Source organism: Elgaria multicarinata, chromosome 2 (assembly GCF_023053635.1).
Source record: "Elgaria multicarinata webbii isolate HBS135686 ecotype San Diego chromosome 2, rElgMul1.1.pri, whole genome shotgun sequence".
Taxonomy (NCBI): Eukaryota; Metazoa; Chordata; class Lepidosauria; order Squamata; family Anguidae; genus Elgaria; species Elgaria multicarinata.
In genome coordinates, this window is record NC_086172.1 from 91,736,627 (window position 1) to 91,755,941 (window position 19,315).

A 19,315-nucleotide genomic window follows, 5' to 3' on the forward strand; every position below is an offset into this window, starting at 1 on the left:
GTTTGGCCCTAGGGGCAAGAATGCCCAAGGTAAACAATGTGGCTTAAATCCAACATCCTGGAAGAAACTGCCACACTAGCAAAGCTCTGCTGCCTTTCCCCATTGTGCAAGCGCTAGTGGACCTCTTTATAAACGTAAGATCGGCAAGCAAAGCTTTAGCTGGATTCTCCCTTTGCCCAGCCTATCGAACATGGTTTCTGGCCAGCACAATGCCATTTGCGCTAGTGGAATGGCAACACTGGATACAATGCTGTGAACCTTCAAGGTGGGCTTGACTCGAGTCGCAGAGGCTTTCATAACAAAATCGAAAAATGGTTCTTGCAATCTGTGACATCACTTTTTCCATTTGAACGAAACTGCAATACCTCTCTCTTCTTTATTCCCAATTTACAGGCAGCGTGCTCCTATGGGCAACCAGATTTAGAGCTGTTTGTTGCTTGAACTCTAATCCTTACAGTAGTCACTGGAAATGAAAGTAGGAGTAAACACCAGATTACACCGAATGCTGGTCTCTGTCTAGGCTTTGTAATTTGCGCACTGAAATTGCGGTTTAAATTCAATGTCACACATGCCACTTAAAGCACTTTTAAATCACTCTCCTGCTGTTGGAAAGACAGAAAAACACTTTGAAATGTTCTTGTATCAAATTTTATTAAGTCAATTGATGGTATAATTGTATTGCCACTTTCCTGATGCATTACATCTGAAGTAAGTGTTTACTATTCTGCTTATAGACAGGTTGGATCTGGACACCTACAGAGATTCTCCTCCCGGTGTCCCATTCTCTGAGTTAAGGGAAGCGACGAACAGAGAAGCCATCTCGCTGGACTTTCTTAAGGATTTCGCTGCCCAGGGAGGCCTGAATGGTGCTAACATTATCCTTTTGATGCTGAAGTCTTTAATTTCCTCGGCTTTTTAGGACGCAGTCAGCAGCCTCTGAACTCGGAGGCTGCCAAGTATCCAATGCAGGGCAGCCTCTGTTCTCCAACTACCCTGCATTTTAGCTAGATGGGTGATTTTGCCCATCTAGCAAATGCTTCAAGGAGGGGGAGGAAAGGAGGCTGGGAATCTCATAGCACCACACCACCAATCTCCTCACTTTCCCCCCATCTCCATGCTCAGTTCTCTCTCTCAGTTCAGAGCCAGGAAACTGAATAATCCTGTATGTCCCCCTCACCCCACCACTAGATATACTGTCTAGGGGATGTAGGATTGTTCCTTCCATGTATTAACATATTTTGTGTTTGCTTTGTTTTTCCAAACTGTTTTGGAAGCTTTGCTGAAGAATATTTAAAAGTCTGGTAAATAAATCTCCTCCTTCCAAGCAACCCCCATTGGGTAGCAGATAAGCAACTAAAAATGTCCTTCAAGCCTTGAAACGGGAGGTACTTACCCAAGCCAAACCGACATGACCAAACATTATCCAATGCAACTCGGCACCACTTCTGTAACTGATGTGACTTTGCAGTCACTCAATTAAAAAAAAAAAAAGCTGGCGGGTCCTCAAGTTTTTCTTAGCTGTACTTTTCCCCAAATAGAGGTGTACAGAGAAAGGTGCAGCATAATAGAATCAGAAAGCTGACCAGGCACTTCTGTGTGTAAACATTTAAAAAAACCAAAAACCTTCTCTAGCCCATGTAATTCAATTATTTCTTAAAAACAAAAGAAGCCTTCCTCAACTTGGTGCCCTTCAAATGTGCTGTATTACAACTCCCATCATCCCTAGACAGCATGGGCAATGGTCAAGAATGCTGGCAGTTGTAGTCCAAAGTATCTGGATGGCAGCAGCTTGAGGAAGAATGCTTTACTTCACAGTGACAGCAGACTTATCTTTGGGAGTTTTCCTGAACAGGCGATCTTATCCGCATTATACATTTGTTTTGTCACTAGAGGGCAGCAGCTAATTATTGGTGATGCCCAAGTCAAGCAAAGTCTTTTCACTTAGGAGGCTTAAATTGGTTCCTTCGCTAAAGCTAAAGCCTGCCTTGACTGGCCTGTGGGGATTTGTCTTTTCTTCCAAATTCCTTCCTGTATTAACAGCATTCACATGGGAGAAAGACTCAAAATGTCCACAGTCCTTTCTCCCCAAACTACCTGCATTATGGAATAGAACCAAGATATAGGCATACTCCAGTTCAGATAAGACAATGCGATACTCTTGATATGTTTACATTCTGGTTTGACACAGATGCTTTGCATTAGCAGTGGCATTACTGAAACATGATTCACAGCCAAATACAATAGTAGTTTTTAAGTGTGTGCAAAGTGGGTCTTCTCTGCCTCGAAATTTGATCTGGAGCTCTGTAGACATGATTCTCTGCCTCAATTTTGGAGCTGTTCCCCTCTCTCCCCCTCATCAAATTACCCATCAAAGAACTGTTATTAACAGAAATGCTTACAGCTCCCTCGTTTTTAAAGATAAAGAGATTAAACATGGCACAACGATTGTTGATAAGGAGGGCTTTAGCCCTGCCAAGTTTGAATCAGATCGGTTCATGCTTTGATTTTTTAGAAATTTTAAAATGGAAATTAACAAACAAGCATTTCGGTTAGTTTGCTGCAAACTAGCATTTCAGTTCATTTCCAGGGTTGTTTTAGGAAGTGCTATGTTTCTGCTGTGCTTGCAGTGGGTCCTGCGGGTGCAAAAGAAAGAGCAGACACTCAGCCGTGATAATAGATACTGTCCCTAATGAGCAATAAGAGATAATCATTCTTAGCACTGATATAACATCTTTCAGTTGTTCACAGCATTTTACATAATTTCCTCTATGATATTTACACCTCCAAAAAGGTAGGCAGGTAAGAGAAAAAAGTGGCTTGCCTAAGGCCATTTAACAAGTTCATGGTTGAGGTGAGATTTCTGCCAAGGACTTCTTAACTCACATCTAATGTTCTTAGTCACGATACTATCTTTTACCAAAACACCAAGGGCAGGTCTCACTTAGGTCCTAAACTATTCTGCAGCACCTTTATAAAAACATCTAACCTCCCATAAGCTAATACCATGCAATTTTGCACATGTGCTTGCTCTCTTTCACACAAACACAAACTTTTTAAAGGATTTGGATTTAAGGATTTGAAGTTGTCCTAGAATGAGATGAATGAATGAGATGAATAAATGAGATGAATGTTTAAATTACAGTGAAACACAAAGAAAGAACACACATTGGAAGTGATGATGTCAATATTTTATTTAGTTACTTTTATGTCACTGAAAAGACAATCAAACTATTAAAATTAAGGACAACGTACTGCGAACATCTGTACAATGGATGAAACACTGAAAATTATACTTAACTTGAACACACAATCATAACAACATCTGATGCACAAAAAGACTCCCTTTTTAAAATTAGGCCTCAAATGAAGAAAACACATCAAGTTGAAAATCTTGACAAGCATTCAAAGAAGGGAGAGCCATAGGGCTTTTGCTTTATTTTGCTGCTGCAATAGTTCCCACTGCTTGATAGTGAAATCTTACTTATGAGCAGTATGTCCCACTGATCGCAATAGGACTTACTCCCAGACTAGCTGCTTTTTAAATGTCACAGCAGCTTCTCTCTTTGGCAGTGGGAACTACTGTGGCAAAAACAGCAAGCAAAATTCCAACTCGCATGGCATGGTTCTGTCCTTTCTTTGAAACCTGACCCTTAGGTTGCTACTCCCAGTTTTAAGGCCAGGAATGGATGTTTTGAACACTCACAGCAACATTAATGATGCACTCTGAGGTGCTGTTGATAACTTCAAAGCCTAGATCAAAAGGAACTTATATAACAAGCAGACCAGTGAGAAACTATTCCTATTCAAGCCACTTTTGTTAGGTATCCAGCTGGCCTGCCTCCACACTAGCAAAAAAACAGACCAAGGCAATTTGGTTCCCTAGAAAAACCAATAGGGCCCCCCTAGTGGTAAAAACAATACACTAAACAATTGACAATTAGCTGCCCTTTATTGCTGCCCCCCCCCCAAATCTGCTGTCTGCTGTGAGCTACTTCACTCTAATAGTAGGGCAAGGCCTGCCAGAAAACAAGTGCTTAGAATGGGGATAAGGCGATATCCCAGACCATGACGTTATATTCCCATTAGAGGCAGGTAATCAGGTGCCCATGTTTGGAATTGGGTTGTTAAAACATAAACTAAAACACATTTTCCTCCACAGTGAGAATGCCTCTGAGAGTGATTTGCAATCAGTAATGTTTGCTAGACTGACTATCCCTGCCTGACCCTGGCCCAAGTGTAGTTAATTGCAGCTGGGCACAGTTGCCTTCCATTAAATGTAATTGTCAGAGAGAACAGCCTAGTAGCATCCATCACCATCGTCATCATCATCATGGAGTGTGGGCAGCAAGGGATTATTTGGAAGGAAGTAGGGGGGAAATCTAAGCGAAGACCATACAGTACCTTTTCTCCCCTCTCCTCCCTATTTTCTTTGTCCAAGTCCTAGACCTTGCAATGAATTGAGCTTACATGAAATGTAATTGCTTACCTCGATCTTTGGGCCACTGATTTAACCAATGTATTCACTAGTACAAACTTTAGGCATACCGCTCTTAAGAATATTTACTTGCTTAGAGAGGATGTCATTTATTTTATTGGAAATAGACATCAACTCTTATAACTTTTTAGACCCAGCAGTCATGGACAGGTAAAAACCAATAGGCCATGTTGTTGTTTTTATCAGAAACTACTCCTGAAAAGGAAAGTTCTTAAGTTTTTATTTATTTGTATGCTAACTGCAGCTATCTCAAAATGCATGCACCATTAGCATCAGTTATTGAATGACTAGGATTTTTTTCACAGATCAGTGACATGAGATAAGTCTTACATTTCTAATATACAATATATAAGTTTGACTTGCTTAATTATACAGAGAAGTTTCTTACACTGGAATGTGGCATGTATGAAATAGATGGATTCCCTCTTTCCATTTAAAAAAAGAAGAAGAAAGTATTTGGTCCAACACACCAAAACCTGATGCCATTCTACCCGATATAAAAAAATCCACACATTATGGACTTCTGTAGAAGCAGAACAGGCTGGGAAACCATTTTCCCCAATTTAGTGTGATCCAACTCAAAAAAGTACAGCAGATTTTGCCTCACAAACTTTCAGATATTCCAGATTGATGAAGTATAGTTTACCTTCAGCATTTTGCCTGCATAAGTTCAATGTCATTCAAAGGGGGTTTGCACCAAAAGAAAGCTGAGGAGTGGAACCCAGAATACTAAAATACTTTATAGATAGCTCTATAATACACTCAAAGATCATACCAGTTTCTAATGCTGCCAGCGCATTGACTAAAAGAAATAACACCCCCTCCCATTTACCAAACCACAAGTCCTTCATTAAGAATGCCTTCATAGTTTTAACATCAGTGTACCAACAAAATTAATTTAATGGAGAACCCTTCCATTTTCATTAATCGTATCCATTACAACTACAGCAGCATAATGCAAACAAACAAAAATGATAGAGCAATTATATATCTTTGATACGCAACAACATTAAAAATATATACCTCAGTTTAACTGGCTAAAAGATATTCTGCAGTTGGCAGAATCAGTAGATCTTTGTACATTTATTTTGATAAAATTAGAATAAAGTCAATGAACCTTCCTGGGATCACTCCACCATAGGAGTTCTTCAGTTTTCCAAAAACTATACGTTTTAAGAACATAAACCACAGAACAAAAAGGAAGAGACACTGAACCTGAGTAAAACTCTATGGAAATAGAGACAATAATTCATTCAGTAAATCAGATATTGCACTTTTAAATAAATCCTTATCACATACAGGAACACACACAAAAATATCAGCCAGAATAGAGAGGGCCCTCCTCTCACCAACAACACGTACAACACTCTCACACAAAGGAAACAATAGTTAAAAGCTCAGAGAGATACATAGCTCTCCTCTTCCCCTAATGACACCACTAAGGGTCAGTCCTCAAGATCAATTAAAGTGACAGCTATCAAGTGTTAACCTTATGGTCTGGATGAATTGCTAACTGCACTGTCAGCATTCAAAGTTACAAACAGGATGGTTCTAACCGTTGTTGCCTGTAGCTTTTTTGCACATGGTGAACCCAGCAAAATTACTCTCCTGCAACTGTTCTGAGACCTGAGGATGTGAGGAGTGGGTGCATGGTAATGCTGGACTTACTGGAGGCTACAGATGACTGCTTCTCCAGGCAGTTTGAGTCACCGTGTCAAGTTTTTAGGTAGTCAGTGCATAGTTAGCAGTCCTGTTATCACAAGTATTGATGGTTACTGTATTTACATAATCTGGGCTGGTCCACATGTGACGCCACTGCTGCAGCTCACCACAGGTTATTGTGACATCTGAACCAGGCAAGGGTGGGTTGTTGCCATGGTTAATAAACCACCCCAAACCAAAAACAGCCCATGGATTGCGGGTGGTTTGTTAACCATGGCAATAGACCACCCTTGCCAGGTTCAGACATCATGATAAGCTGCGGTGATCATATTCAAACTGCAGCTTGAATATTCACAATGGCTGGTGGTACATGCCGCAACTCACCATGGCTTAAATAAACCAGGGTAGGCTGTGGCAATTGTACGAACTGGAACAACCTCTAATTTCTATTTTTGCTTTGAAATTTGCATATTTCACAAAGCAGAACTAATTACTAAAGGAAAAAAAACCCACTCATCTCAAAACATTCACATTTTTTAATGCTTTTGTTACGCTTTTGTTCCACTGGCAGCTTCCACTTCAAATCTTCACCACTTTCCTTGAGTTTGCTCTCATTGACCTCAACCTCATGGCTGCTTAACCTGAATGGTTGCTTGCTTGTAGCAATTCACATGATTATGTGTACAGACATATCAGAAGCAGAGTTATGACATCAGACAAAACTGAATGGGTCACTATTGCCAATCAGATTAAAAGGCAGAGAGAGCAAATGAGGCCCATGATGCTGTGAAGGAAAATGGTGCTGTGAAGTGGCATCAGTCAGGGGTACAAAAGGGCATTGAAAGAAGGCTTGCAGCAAATGTTAATTTCTTCTGGAAACAAGAAATATTTTTCAATGCATGAAAATGAACCCCAAACTTGGCAAGTGTCAGCTTAACCATTTAAGAAAGCTATATTTATACAGCCAAGGTATTACACGATTGCTGCTGTCCTCACATGATCAAGTGAATTAACTCTACAGCAAAGTCTTTGCAGACTAAAGGAAAATACACAGAAAGGGTTGCCCCCACCATAAAGGGAAGAATCAGCAAAGCTATTCTAAATAAGAAATTGAAATTAATTATATTTAAAATGTTATATTTCAACTGAGAATTTCAATACAAAAATATAGAACTCTGATCACGTTGTCTTTAGCAAAATAGCTAGAAAAAAGGCACAATTGCATAATAAAATATTCTTATTTGCAAAAGGTTGTTGTGTTCCTTTTTTAAATAAAAGGAACTTGAACAGTCACTGTTATATAGATGTTCATTGGTTAAAGCAACCAACACACACAAACAAACATTTCTGAAATATTTAGGATAGAATCAGTGTCCTGTAAGTCTGAACATGAACATGATTTTTAAAGTAATTTAAAAAGTATCTTGTCATTCATTACTTTTGAAGTTTGAACAGGGATTTAAAGTGAGTTAATTCCATCAATAATATGATGCTTCTTCACCCTCCTCAAACAGAATTTCTCTGTAAAATGCCATATATTTCCCCTTTAGTATTATAGAGAAACCACTGTTCCTATTGGAATTTTCAACACGTGCATCTTCCAATCAATTATTTAAAAAGTGGAAAAAAGTCACTGCATATAAAGACATACAAAAACAGTGCATAGTCCCTCTCCTGTGTAAAAGGCATAAGTGGGAACCATGTAATTCCTCTGCAGTTATACGTGGTAGCCATTTTCCTTCCTAATATGTGGTGATGGTGTAAAGTTCTCATAGATTGCCATGGCATTTGCGTTCTGATATATAAGGTCTGCTTTCTTCTCTTTCTGGGACTTAATAATGTCCAAAACACACTGGTTTAGGAAGACATACTGGTCCTAAGGGGGAAGGGAAAAAAGACAATGAAGTATTTACTATAGATTTCATATTATGCATCATTTTGAAGATAGATGGTACACAACAATTCCAATATATCCATGAAAGACAGGGATAGGCAACATGTAGCCCTCCAGATGATGTTGGACTGCAATTCCCATCAGCCCTAGCCAGCATAGACAATGGTAAGGGACGGTAGGAGTTGCAGTCTAACATCTGGAGGGCCACATGTCGCCTTGCTATCCTTTAGCTGAACAAGTACTGGTTGTACTTTTATACTGTATTTTATATCATGTTTTTATACTGTTATACTGTTGTTGTTGTTGTTGTTGTTGTTGTTGTTATTATTATTATTATTATTATTTATATAGCACCATCAATGTACATGGCTATTGGGTGGTATACAAATGCAATAAATAAATAAATAAATAAATAAATAAATAAATAAATAAATAGTACTGCGTTAATCCTAAGGGCTCCTTGTGCACTTCTGTTCACGTAAGGGGAAGAAATCCCTGATTTCTGCATATTCTCTCCAATAGCAGTTTTACCCTGGACTATATCCCAAACCATTCATAAGTATGCTAGTACTCTCATACTGTGAAGTAGCTGCTGCTTTCTTCTCCAGGTCCCTGGAGTATGAATAAGAAGGGAGGGCGAGTTTAAAGCCTCCACTATACCCTATGGCTAACTTGAGGGCCCCCAGATGTTTTGGTCTACAAATTCCATCATCCCTCACAATGGGAGTTGTAGGCCAAAAACATCTGGAGGGCCACATGTTGCACATCCTTGCCCTATGGTGATCTCACCCAACATGCATCTTCCTAAGCTCACAGGTGATAAAAACATTCGAACAGTTCTGAAATTTAAGCCCAAAGCTTGCAGTTTCATCGGCACAGAAAACATCACTTCTCACTGCATTTTTCTGTAGCTCTGCTGATTTTGAAGGAAGGTTTGGAAAGTGATTAGTGGGGACAATGGGGAAAGTTGAGAAATATATATATTTGCTATGCTATCCCTTGTGTTGGCTATTTATTTGCATGCTTAGAATAGCAGTCTGCCCATACCTCTGTTTGCACCATTAAAGACCGATGCATTCGAAGATCATATACAACACCATATACGTCTACTGAGTTCTCCATCTCCATTTGATGGATCAAACGGTCAATTGCAATGAAAGTTCCCGTCCTTCCAACCCCGGCACTGTAAGAAAAATAATTACATTCAGATTGAATAGTTTAATGTTTGCCTTCGAGTGCAATGTTCAATGGGGCTTAGTCCCAGGAAAGGAGGTATAGCATTAGCTACATTTTTAAAGCACTAAATCCTTACTGACATTCATGTAGGAAGGTGTGGGATTATGGAAGTTGTAGTGCAAAATGTCTGGAGGGCGCTAGGTTGCCTAACCTTGGTCTAAGATGCACATTCTTAAAAAATGGGCGTGGAAAGAAAAAAACGATCTAACTTTTCTGACAACTGGCCCGAAGTGTAATAATCAGACAGTCTGAAGGTGCATGGGGTGAGGTAAATTACTCCTGTTAGGGATAAGATTGTGCCCACTGAATAGTCTTGAAATATCTGATGCTGCAGCATTATTAAATGGATTATGAATCAGATCAGTGACTATATGGAAAACCAATGGAAAACCCACATACGCTGCTGGTCTTTGTTTTCAAAGGAAACTTGATAGTCAACAACTCACTGAAGATTAAGCTGGTGAGAGTTTGCTGGAGAGGAAGAGGACATGGAGGTCCCAGGTTCAATCGGTGGCATCTTCATTTAAAAAAAGAGTTCAGGGAACAGGGCTGGGAAATACCTCTGCCTGAGGGCCAAACCAGATGTGAAGTGGGAGGTCCAGGATCAAGATCTCCTATGGTTTTAAGAAGTATTAATAGCACCCACAGGAGGAGGGGTAGATTTAGACTGAGACCATGGAAAGATAAACCTGTAAATCCTCTCTCCATGCCACCATGTAAATAGCAGCTGCAGGGTGGGTGGGGTCAATCTGGATCAGGAAAACAGCACCGAGGAAAGGATGAATCCTGCTCCCACAGCTCAGTGGCCACAATCTGAATTTTGTTTTCCCACAATGGCTGGTTATTAACGTAAAACAAATCCCCAAAACAAAATACGGGAAAACCTGATCACACATCTCCACCTGGTTGAAAAATTACTGCTGGTTGGAGTACACACTGTTTGGTAAGATGGTCTCCCTCATTGGCTATGTTGGTTCATTATGATGAACCCCCAACCCCACCAGGAAGCCTCAGGCTCCCCTGTACTCCTCCCACACAGTTAGAAGGAGTTTGGAATTTTCTGCCGTTAATTAATCTATAGCTTTCCATGCCATCCAAACTAGGAACTGTGGTTAATACTAAAAATAGCTAATTCAAACAAGCCAGCTTCAGAAACCATTGTTTGAATCTGGCTTGTTTTATACTAATCATAGTTAATGTTAACTGCCGTTTGTTGCTCTAGATGACATGGCAGGCCAGAGTTAGCTAAAAGAAAAGCCTCCAAATACCTCCTCCTGGCCATGCAAGAGGAAAAGAGGGGAATATGCCAGCCCTAAGTGTGCTGCAGGTTGCTCACATCATGCTAAACCATACCTTAGTGTGATGTTAAAACACAACCAGTATAAAATAAATCCACATATCTTTCAGTCAAGTGTGTGTGTGTGTTGGAGCAGGGAGGAAACTTGCCTTGGGCCTAGGAATAATTTTAGATAGCTAGAGTGTAGCAACATTTGTCTTACAGGGTTTTTTTTTGCAATAGATGTTATTGTTGTATATTGTATTTTAACGTTGTATTTGTTTTGTGAACTGCCCAGAGAATTTGTCTTAAGGAGCAGCTATATTAATCCAGAATACAGAAATAAGAACACCACTAAGCCATTGCCCTGGACTTTAAAGCTATCTAAACAATGGCCTCTAATTGTCGCCTTGGAAGTCACAACCCCACATTCAATACAGTTCTGAAGAACCACATTTGTAAGCTGGTTTTTGTTTTAAAGAAAGTTAAATCATGTTTGTACCTGCAGTGTACTAAAGAAGGAGAAGTTGGTGGATTCTGCTTCATGTATTCTTGAACTAAGTGCCTGAAGCTAATGAGGAGGTCAGTTGTTTCTGGAACACCATGATCTGGCCAGGAAGTGAAGTGGAATTGTCGCACAGGGTGACTTTCAGATGATTCGCTCTTATAAATGAAAATATAGAGGAGGCGTTAGGGTTCAGCTGAATATTACAAAGCATTTGTAATTATTTCCTTGTGATTTTATATGCATGAAATTCTTCTAGCAATAGCTGTGTTAGACATGTCCAGGCAAGTCATCACAAGAGTTTTCCTCTTGACTGTCCTTTGGGTCCTGCAGCACCAGGCAAAGGATATGTGAACTAGAGAATGCCCTGGCAGACTGGAAGAGGCAGGCAGGTCAAAGCTAAAGTGGTTAAATGTGTAAACAGGAATGAGAGGAGTGGGGGGTGGCCCCAAGGGCAGTTGCAGAAGGAGAAGAGGCAATGGCAACAAATTGCCATGTGAACCATGATTTAGTGTATAGTGTGAACCATTCCTAACCATGGTGGTTACATAACCACAGTTCAAATATGCTTACTAACCATTTGCTGCAAAAGAGTTAGCGGCCTAACCATGGCTTAGAGTATCGGCTTAATAGGCCCAATGTATAAAATTTAACAATTGGCAACAAATCACACTGAAAAGTTAAACCACAGCTCTAATCCAGACCTCCTCACATCTGTGCAAAATCCCTACTGCCAAGATCTAGTTTTTCAAAATAGAATAAGGAGGCGAGTTTCCAAGAACAATGACATTAGTATTCCACCATTTCCAAAAGGAAATCAGGATTATGAATCCAAAACCATCCCATGTTATCCTCATGTAACCCTATGGGATATATGTTAAGTTGAGAGAGGATGGCACAAGGCCATCTAGCAAGGTCAGTGAGCTGAGCATGATTTGAACCCCACTCTATCCAGTCCAAGTCCAACTTTTAATCTGCTACACCACACTGCCTCAATATAATGGGGCTTGTGTTGCGCATTTTCTGCCTCAGGGTAGTAGACAGAAGGGCAAAACAACCTAAAGGTTCCTTCAAGCCCATTTATACTGGCTGTACTGTCCAATTCAACTGGAATTGTAAAACGCATTCACAGAGCACCAAATACACGCAATGAATAACTCACTTTTTCCATGGAGAAATCTCTTATTGTCCACTCTGGAAGGACAATTTCTGAGGTCATGGCTACTGTTATGTCTCCATAGTTCTTGGATTGTTTGTTTGGCCAGTACTCCTCACATTTGGTCTAGAAATCCAAGTTTATTTATGCATCAGTAATACTTATATACTGCTTAATATAATAAAATCTCTAAGCGGTTCATATATAAATATTAAAAATCCCATTTAAATATACTATTGTTATACTTAAATGTCAATTTAAGGTAGCAATGCAAATCTCATTTAAAATATTCCAACTACAACAATAATACAAAAAAAATACAAGGAACAGTAAGGTAGAGCAGCATATGATTAATTGCAGTTAATTACAAGCCAGAGAAAGACTGTGGGTGAACAAGTGCATTTTCAGAAGGTGTTTGAAACAGACCACATTTTCTGTCTTCTGAAGGTTTCCCAGAGGGTGGGGCACCACCGAGAAGGCACATCTTCGAAATCTTATGTGGTGACATTCTGTTGGTCATGAAATGCATCTTCTAAAGATCTTAATCGTTGAATGGGTATATACAGAAAAAGGCTGTCTGCTTCATATCCTGGCCCAGGTTGTTTAGAGCTTTGTATATAAACAACGTAACTTTGCTCTAAGTCCTTGGCTCCTCCCCACCATTTTTGGTGCTTCTGACCTGTGTTACTGTGTTACCTCCTTTCTCTTACTGTTATTTCTCTCCCAGTGCCACAGTGCACTGGTAACTTCTTGATGAGACTTCTGCAGTGCACTCTACTTGGGGATGCCTTTGAAGTTGCACCTAGAGCAAAATGCAGCAGCAAAGACCATATAACACCAGTCTTAAAGGAATTGCACTGGCTGCCTATATGCTTCTGGTTGGAATTTAAGGTGACAATGATATTTAAAGCCCTAAATGGCTTGGGACCTTGATATTTAAGGGAGCACCTCTCCTTTTATATGCCTGCCCGAGATTTGAGATCTGTCAGAGGAGCCCACCTCTGTATCTCACCAGTGTGAGACATACATTATGGTGGGACACTGGAGAGAGCCGCCTCTGATGTGGCACCCTCCCCATGGAGGCTGGACTGGCACAGACGCTGGTTTTGTTTCAGCGCCATGTTTAAATGTGGCATTTTTTTTAAGCCTTTGAGGGCTAAATTTGCCTAAGTTACATGTAGTTTAAATTATTTTTACTGTTTTAAACTTTTTACTGGTATTAGCTTGTTAATGGTTTAATACATTTTTAGCTGTGCAAATTATTTATTGTTTTATATTACTTAAAATGATTTTATCGGTATATCACCCTGAATTACCAATAATATAGGGTGGGATACAAATGTTTTAATAAATAAATAAAATAAACTGTGCAAAAATTAGACTTTATGCAACCTCATCGTGTCAATTTCCTTGTATGTTACTTACTCCTCTTCTCAGCTCCCTTTGACAGCTGAAACAGACAAGGAAACTGACCAGACAAGGCTAACATAAGAACAGCCATTAACTGTGCACTTGCAAAAAACTCAGCAACCATCCTCATCCTCACAATGGTGCATTTTTAGGGCACCGAAAATGAAAATAAATGCTGGGGAACAAGTGACAATCCTTCCAAAGTGCCTTTTCAGCATTGGTGGAAGGGCAGTCACTGGCGACACTGCAAAGAGCAAGCAGCACAAACTTTTTGTCACTCTTGCTGAGCAGCTCTGCAGTCGATTTGCAGCAACCCAGGTTAAAATCTGTCTCCCAGGTTCGGACTACCCAACAACACATCTTGAGCAACAAGCCATGGGTTCTTGGGGTGGCTTGTTCATGAGAAATAAGCCACCCTGCGGAAAATGCTCTGGGTGCAGATGACCCAATAATCAACCATGTCTGGCTGTCCATGGTGGAATGTTGCGTCATGTGAGCCCAGTCACTGAAGGAGTCTTTCAAAGCCTCCATGACACCAACATAGTTTTCTTTGTCTTAGAAATATTTATGCAATTGTTGCATAAACTGCTGAAACAGACTTATATTGAGTCAGATAATCAAGCCCACTGCTGTCTACTCCAATTGGACGCAGCTCTCCAAGTTCTTAGACAGAGGGCCTTTCCCAGAGATCCTTTTACCTGGAAGTGCCAGGGGTTGGAATTGGGTATACATGGTAAACTTGTGATGTGACACTAAGCTATAGCATTTTTCTGGAGCTTATATTAAAAGGATATTGTCCTATGCCTTTTTATTTTATCCAACATGGGTTGTATATATAGCATCTGTCACTGGCCAGAAAAGGGCCACTGGAAGGTTGTACCCCTCCATCCAGGAACACTACCATAAAAGAGACCAACCTATATCCAACTACCAGCGAGAGAACAAGTAGCTGCAGAGAGACTGAGTCCCCACTTTCTCCCAAAGTTACTGTTCCAACTGTCTGTTGCTCTGTGACTATAAAAGCAATGTCCCCTGTCAATAGCCAGAGGATCAATAACTCCTGGGTAGTTGCACTACTCCCATCTCAAGAAGAACATAAGCCTTGTCCCAATTGGAAGTAAATGCCTATTAACAGCCCACTCTTTATTCTGGCATTGTCATTCTAGATCTTTTCTCTCCCCTCCTTTCCTTGTGTGTGTTGTTTTTCAATTTGAAAACTTAAGGGCAGAGTCTGTGTCTTTATTTTCATTTTTGAACAGCATTTATCACCAGCATTATGTATTGGATTTCAATAACTCTGAAACTGGGATGCAGTTTTTGCATAAGGAGTGGGATATAAATAAATACAAATTAAATACATCAATTCTAAAACCACTGATGTGCACAATTTGTGGCAGAGTTGTGCTACACCACATTTTGTAGTATGTTTCATCAGAACTTTAATAACAACTTACCCTGCCTTGTTCAACGCATTTAGTCAGCATAACAATTGTATAAATGTTCTTCTCCCAGATCATGCGCCAGAAGTCTTGCACTGTGCTGGGCAAAGGACCTTGTGCAGCAATGAACTCTTTCTTGGAGTTGTAACCCTGCAATAAAATTATGTACTGAATATCTTCCTTCCTTCCTTCCTCTCCCTGCCCCCTGGTTTCTACAAAAGTTTCACTAAAAACATGATGGGTGTTTTGTTATTGTAAAAATAGGCCAGGAAGACTTACGGGCATGTAGTTTGCATTAATGTAATCATCAGTTGGATGGTTCTGGACTGCAAGTTTAACACGAGAAATATCATCTGGAAAGAAGAACAAAAGGTGTCAAGAGATTTTCCTTTCCCCGCCCCAGCATACAGTATATAAAATAAGTAAAGTCACTAAATAAAGAAAACTCCCTTACTGGGAACTAAGTAGAACTAAAAGTAAAAAATATAGGCAAGTACAGAAATTTTACCTTACCAATAAATTGGCTGCAATCCAGAAAAAAAATGTCATGCTTAAAATGAATTGAGATAAACTCCTGTCCAGTTAATTTCATGAAAGAATGCCAATATCTGAGTCTTAGAATGAGTTTTTCAAAGCATTTTCCTTCAGAGACAATGATATACATGAGGTATTTGAATTAGTACAGAGAGAGTTTGGTTCAGTCTACTGTAGGAATGGTACTGCATGCAGTGGGATTGCCACAGGACATAAAGAAAGGCTACTTTCCCTTCCTCTCCTCTCCAATGTGCATGGATGGATTTATTTAATTTCATGGTTGGATCCAACATTGTTGTTGCACCAGCAGAACAGATACCGCTGGCAAAATGGAGCTTCTTTGTCTCTTCTCCTTTGCAGCAAATCTGTTCTGGGGGATGGATCCAACCCTCAGTAATGTGTTACTTAATTATTTCAGTTAAGACACTGAGAGATCAAAACCAAAACTATATTCTCTACCAGACTTAAGGAGTATGCTGCAATAGCAAAGTCAAGAAACTAAGCATACAAATATGAAACTGTGTGTAGGAATTTACATTTATTTATGTGTAGCATATGTAGCCCACCTTTCAATAAATGTCCTCAGGATGGTTTACAAAACAAATCCAAATTGGAAGCGTAAGATTGGATCCAAAGATGTTCTTGCACAAGGGAAAAGGGCATGGTCACGCAACGCTCCCCCCACTCCCGGTATCTGCCACCTGTTGTGCTGGAATGTGTGAACCCCACCCAGGCCCTTTCTACACCTAAGGATTATTCCAGGCAAATGGAGGGATCGTCCCTGCTTGCTCCCAGGATCCCATCTGTGTCATTTGGATGCACAGGGATGATCTGGGGGGGGGGGGGGGAGCAGGTGTAGAAACGGCCCCAGTGTCAGTCTGAAGGTTCCTCAAACCTGAAGAGTGGCTTTTGGGCAGGGTTACATGAGGCTGCAATAGGAAGAGGAGATAGAAAACCATGGTTGTGCTAGTGGGAGTTTTTGTTCACATTTGTTAGGATCCAAAACTTAACAACATTCTAATAACAAGTATGAAAGGCAAAATGGCAAGTAGAACAGCAAGATAAAAAGCTCCCCATTCCAAACTTGGGAGCAGTTAATCGCAGAAGTTGTGAATCACTAAAACGCATTTCATTTCAGAGTAGAAGGCCTATCATAGTTTCAGTGCATTTAGTAATAATAGGTTGAACATAAAAACAAGGTTGAGGAACTTACATGGCAAGACATTATTATATCTATTTTTTCCTTTGTTATCTGGCAGTTCAGCTGCAAATTTGGGCTGATTTGCACCAACTGGCCTGAGATCCTACAGTAAAAAGAGATATAATTTAGTATTGTTTTGTCTCAAGGCATACAAACAGTTATTAAATATTTGATCTTATGATATCCAAACAGCACTGGATTTAGGATAAGGTAATCTCGAATTTTTAAGTCTGCTTATAATTTTGCATTATGTTCTGCATTATGTCAGAGTAGATTTTTGCCTCTTTGGACACTGAAATCCACCTCAAAATATATAAATTTTGCAAACTGCAAGAACTGTCGCCCAATGAAGATGGGATGGTCCTGACATTTCATTTGGGCAGAGACAGCATTATGTAAAACAGCCCCTATTGGAAAAACACCAAAATTAGCACAACTTTTTAAAATACGAAGAACTTTAAAAATGCATACCTCATACTCTTCTGCAAACCCACAGTTTGAGTCAGCTTTTTGTTTCTTAAAATAAGACTCAAAGTTTTCAACCTTAAGCAATTTTGATCTGAAAGAAACAAAACAGCCACCTTGTAGTATTCAGCTGTTATCTGCGATACACTTATTTTGCTTAAATCTCAAAAAGTGCTGTAGCACCTTAGGGAGTAACTCCTTAATTGCGCAATGAACTTTCACACAGCTAAGCATGTGTGAAAAGTAGAGACCATAGGAATTCAGAAAATGCTAAACAGGTAAAATAGATAACATTAAAAAATATTTGCTCAGTAATCAAACATTAGCTGAGAAAGCAAACAGAAGTGTAACACATAATCAAATGGGAAACACTGGTTTTATTATTCATCCAAGGCATAGTAAATTATTTACTTACTTTTTAGGTCTGGATGGGAAAAATTGGGAAAAAAAAGGGGGGGGGACACACATTAGTTATAGCCTTTATTAACCGAGCATGACAACTTATATGCATAATACTTGGGATTTAGAGAAGGCTGTACTGCATTATATAAAATACCAATTCCCTGCTGTGATATGACTGAGCTCAATTAAGTTTTGGAGCAAAGTAGAGCTCTAAAAATTGATCTTCTTGAATAGTTTAAGCTATATTACTGCCACTTCCAGTTATTTGTGTCCTTTTCTCCCTACTCTTCAAATAAATTGCTTCATTCAGAACGATTAAAAATATAGTTACTATAAGAGCCAAACTTATACATGATGCCATTCACACAATTAGCAATTGTGTGAATGGTGTTTTTAAATATACGACGTCCCCCCGCCCCCAGCTCCTTTTAACGACTCCTCAGTACTAGAGAGAGAGAGAGAGAGAGAGAGAGAGAGAGAAATATTCAACTCACTCAATTGGAGAAAATGGCACTTCGTTATTTTTTCCACCATTCCTGCAAAATTGGAGATTTTAAAAAGGTTTAGTTGGTTTTTCACTCTTTGAACATTTGTACCAAATTTACTGATCCAAAATTACTGATGGAGACAGACAGGTTTGGCTAAAATGCACACATAATGCTAGAAGTTATACTTGCAGTTATGCTGGAAGGTTGGAAAGTACCAGTGTCCATGTAGTCCAGACCCTGGCCACAATACAGAATTGTCTACCAATCAGCCTTGCCTACCCATTACAGACTACATAGCATGCCACAAAGAATGGTTTCTGCACAGCAGTAGATGTAGGTCTTACAAGGAAGGAAGGCAGCTAGTCATGATGGAGAAAACACACTCCATCATGACTAGCTGGGTACAACTTGCCATAAAACACAAAGTCAACTCCCTTCAGGGACATTGCATCAAACTGAGATTAAAGTAAGTGTGAACAGTATTGAATAGTCTATTGAAAAGAGGAGTGGTATTGTGAGGAGAAGCAGGAAGAAAGCCTCATAGTAGGAGAAAAGACTAGCATAGGAATTGGATGAAATGAAATTCCAAACACCCATTGATAAAACACTATCAATAGGTTACTAAAGCCCTAATAACTAATTGACATCTTCAGAAGGTTGATAGGAAGCAGAAGGATAGAAACAGTTGGCCATTCTCCTCATTATCAGTCATATAATCTTTCCTCCACTTCTCTTATATCCTCAGCTATTGAAATGAAATGGAAAGACAAACTTTACTGCATTAATTTAGATATCACCAACAACTAATGGCTTTAATACAAGAAATTCGTGGCCATATTAATAAAGAGAATAAAGACTGACAAAATCGGTAATGAGATTTTAATTTTTTTCAAGACCATCTTCTGCTGACCTATCAGGTCATAGTTTGGTAACAATTTTCTATATGTTGGTCTAATAAGAAGTATCTGTTTTCTAAATAAAAGTACTATACGATGATAATAAGGCCTCATGCCCCTCCAATGCCAGCTATATGTTAGGAAAGGGTCTTATTTTCACATTCCCATGGTATTACGTTTGGGGATAAAGATTTCCTGGCTTCAGTGAACCTTTTAAATCCAACAAGTTTATTTATGGGAAAATCTACACTACACA

General features: G+C 39.5%; 1 protein-coding gene across 1 annotated transcript in view; it reads right to left on the minus strand.

Moving 5' to 3' along the window:
• Positions 1 to 3,186: 3,186 nt before the first annotated feature.
• Positions 3,187 to 19,315, minus strand: part of PTPRJ (protein tyrosine phosphatase receptor type J) — a 109,946-nt gene continuing 93,817 nt past the window's right edge. The window contains exons 16-24 of the mRNA XM_063117181.1: positions 18,170 to 18,211; positions 17,280 to 17,367; positions 16,821 to 16,911; positions 15,353 to 15,426; positions 15,089 to 15,223; positions 12,231 to 12,350; positions 11,066 to 11,226; positions 9,099 to 9,234; positions 3,187 to 8,033 (exon numbers count right to left, since the gene is read on the minus strand). Of these exons, the coding sequence (XP_062973251.1) occupies positions 7,875 to 8,033; positions 9,099 to 9,234; positions 11,066 to 11,226; positions 12,231 to 12,350; positions 15,089 to 15,223; positions 15,353 to 15,426; positions 16,821 to 16,911; positions 17,280 to 17,367; positions 18,170 to 18,211 (1,006 nt within the window). The 3' untranslated portion in view covers positions 3,187 to 7,874. The remainder of the gene's footprint in view (positions 8,034 to 9,098; positions 9,235 to 11,065; positions 11,227 to 12,230; positions 12,351 to 15,088; positions 15,224 to 15,352; positions 15,427 to 16,820; positions 16,912 to 17,279; positions 17,368 to 18,169; positions 18,212 to 19,315) is intronic.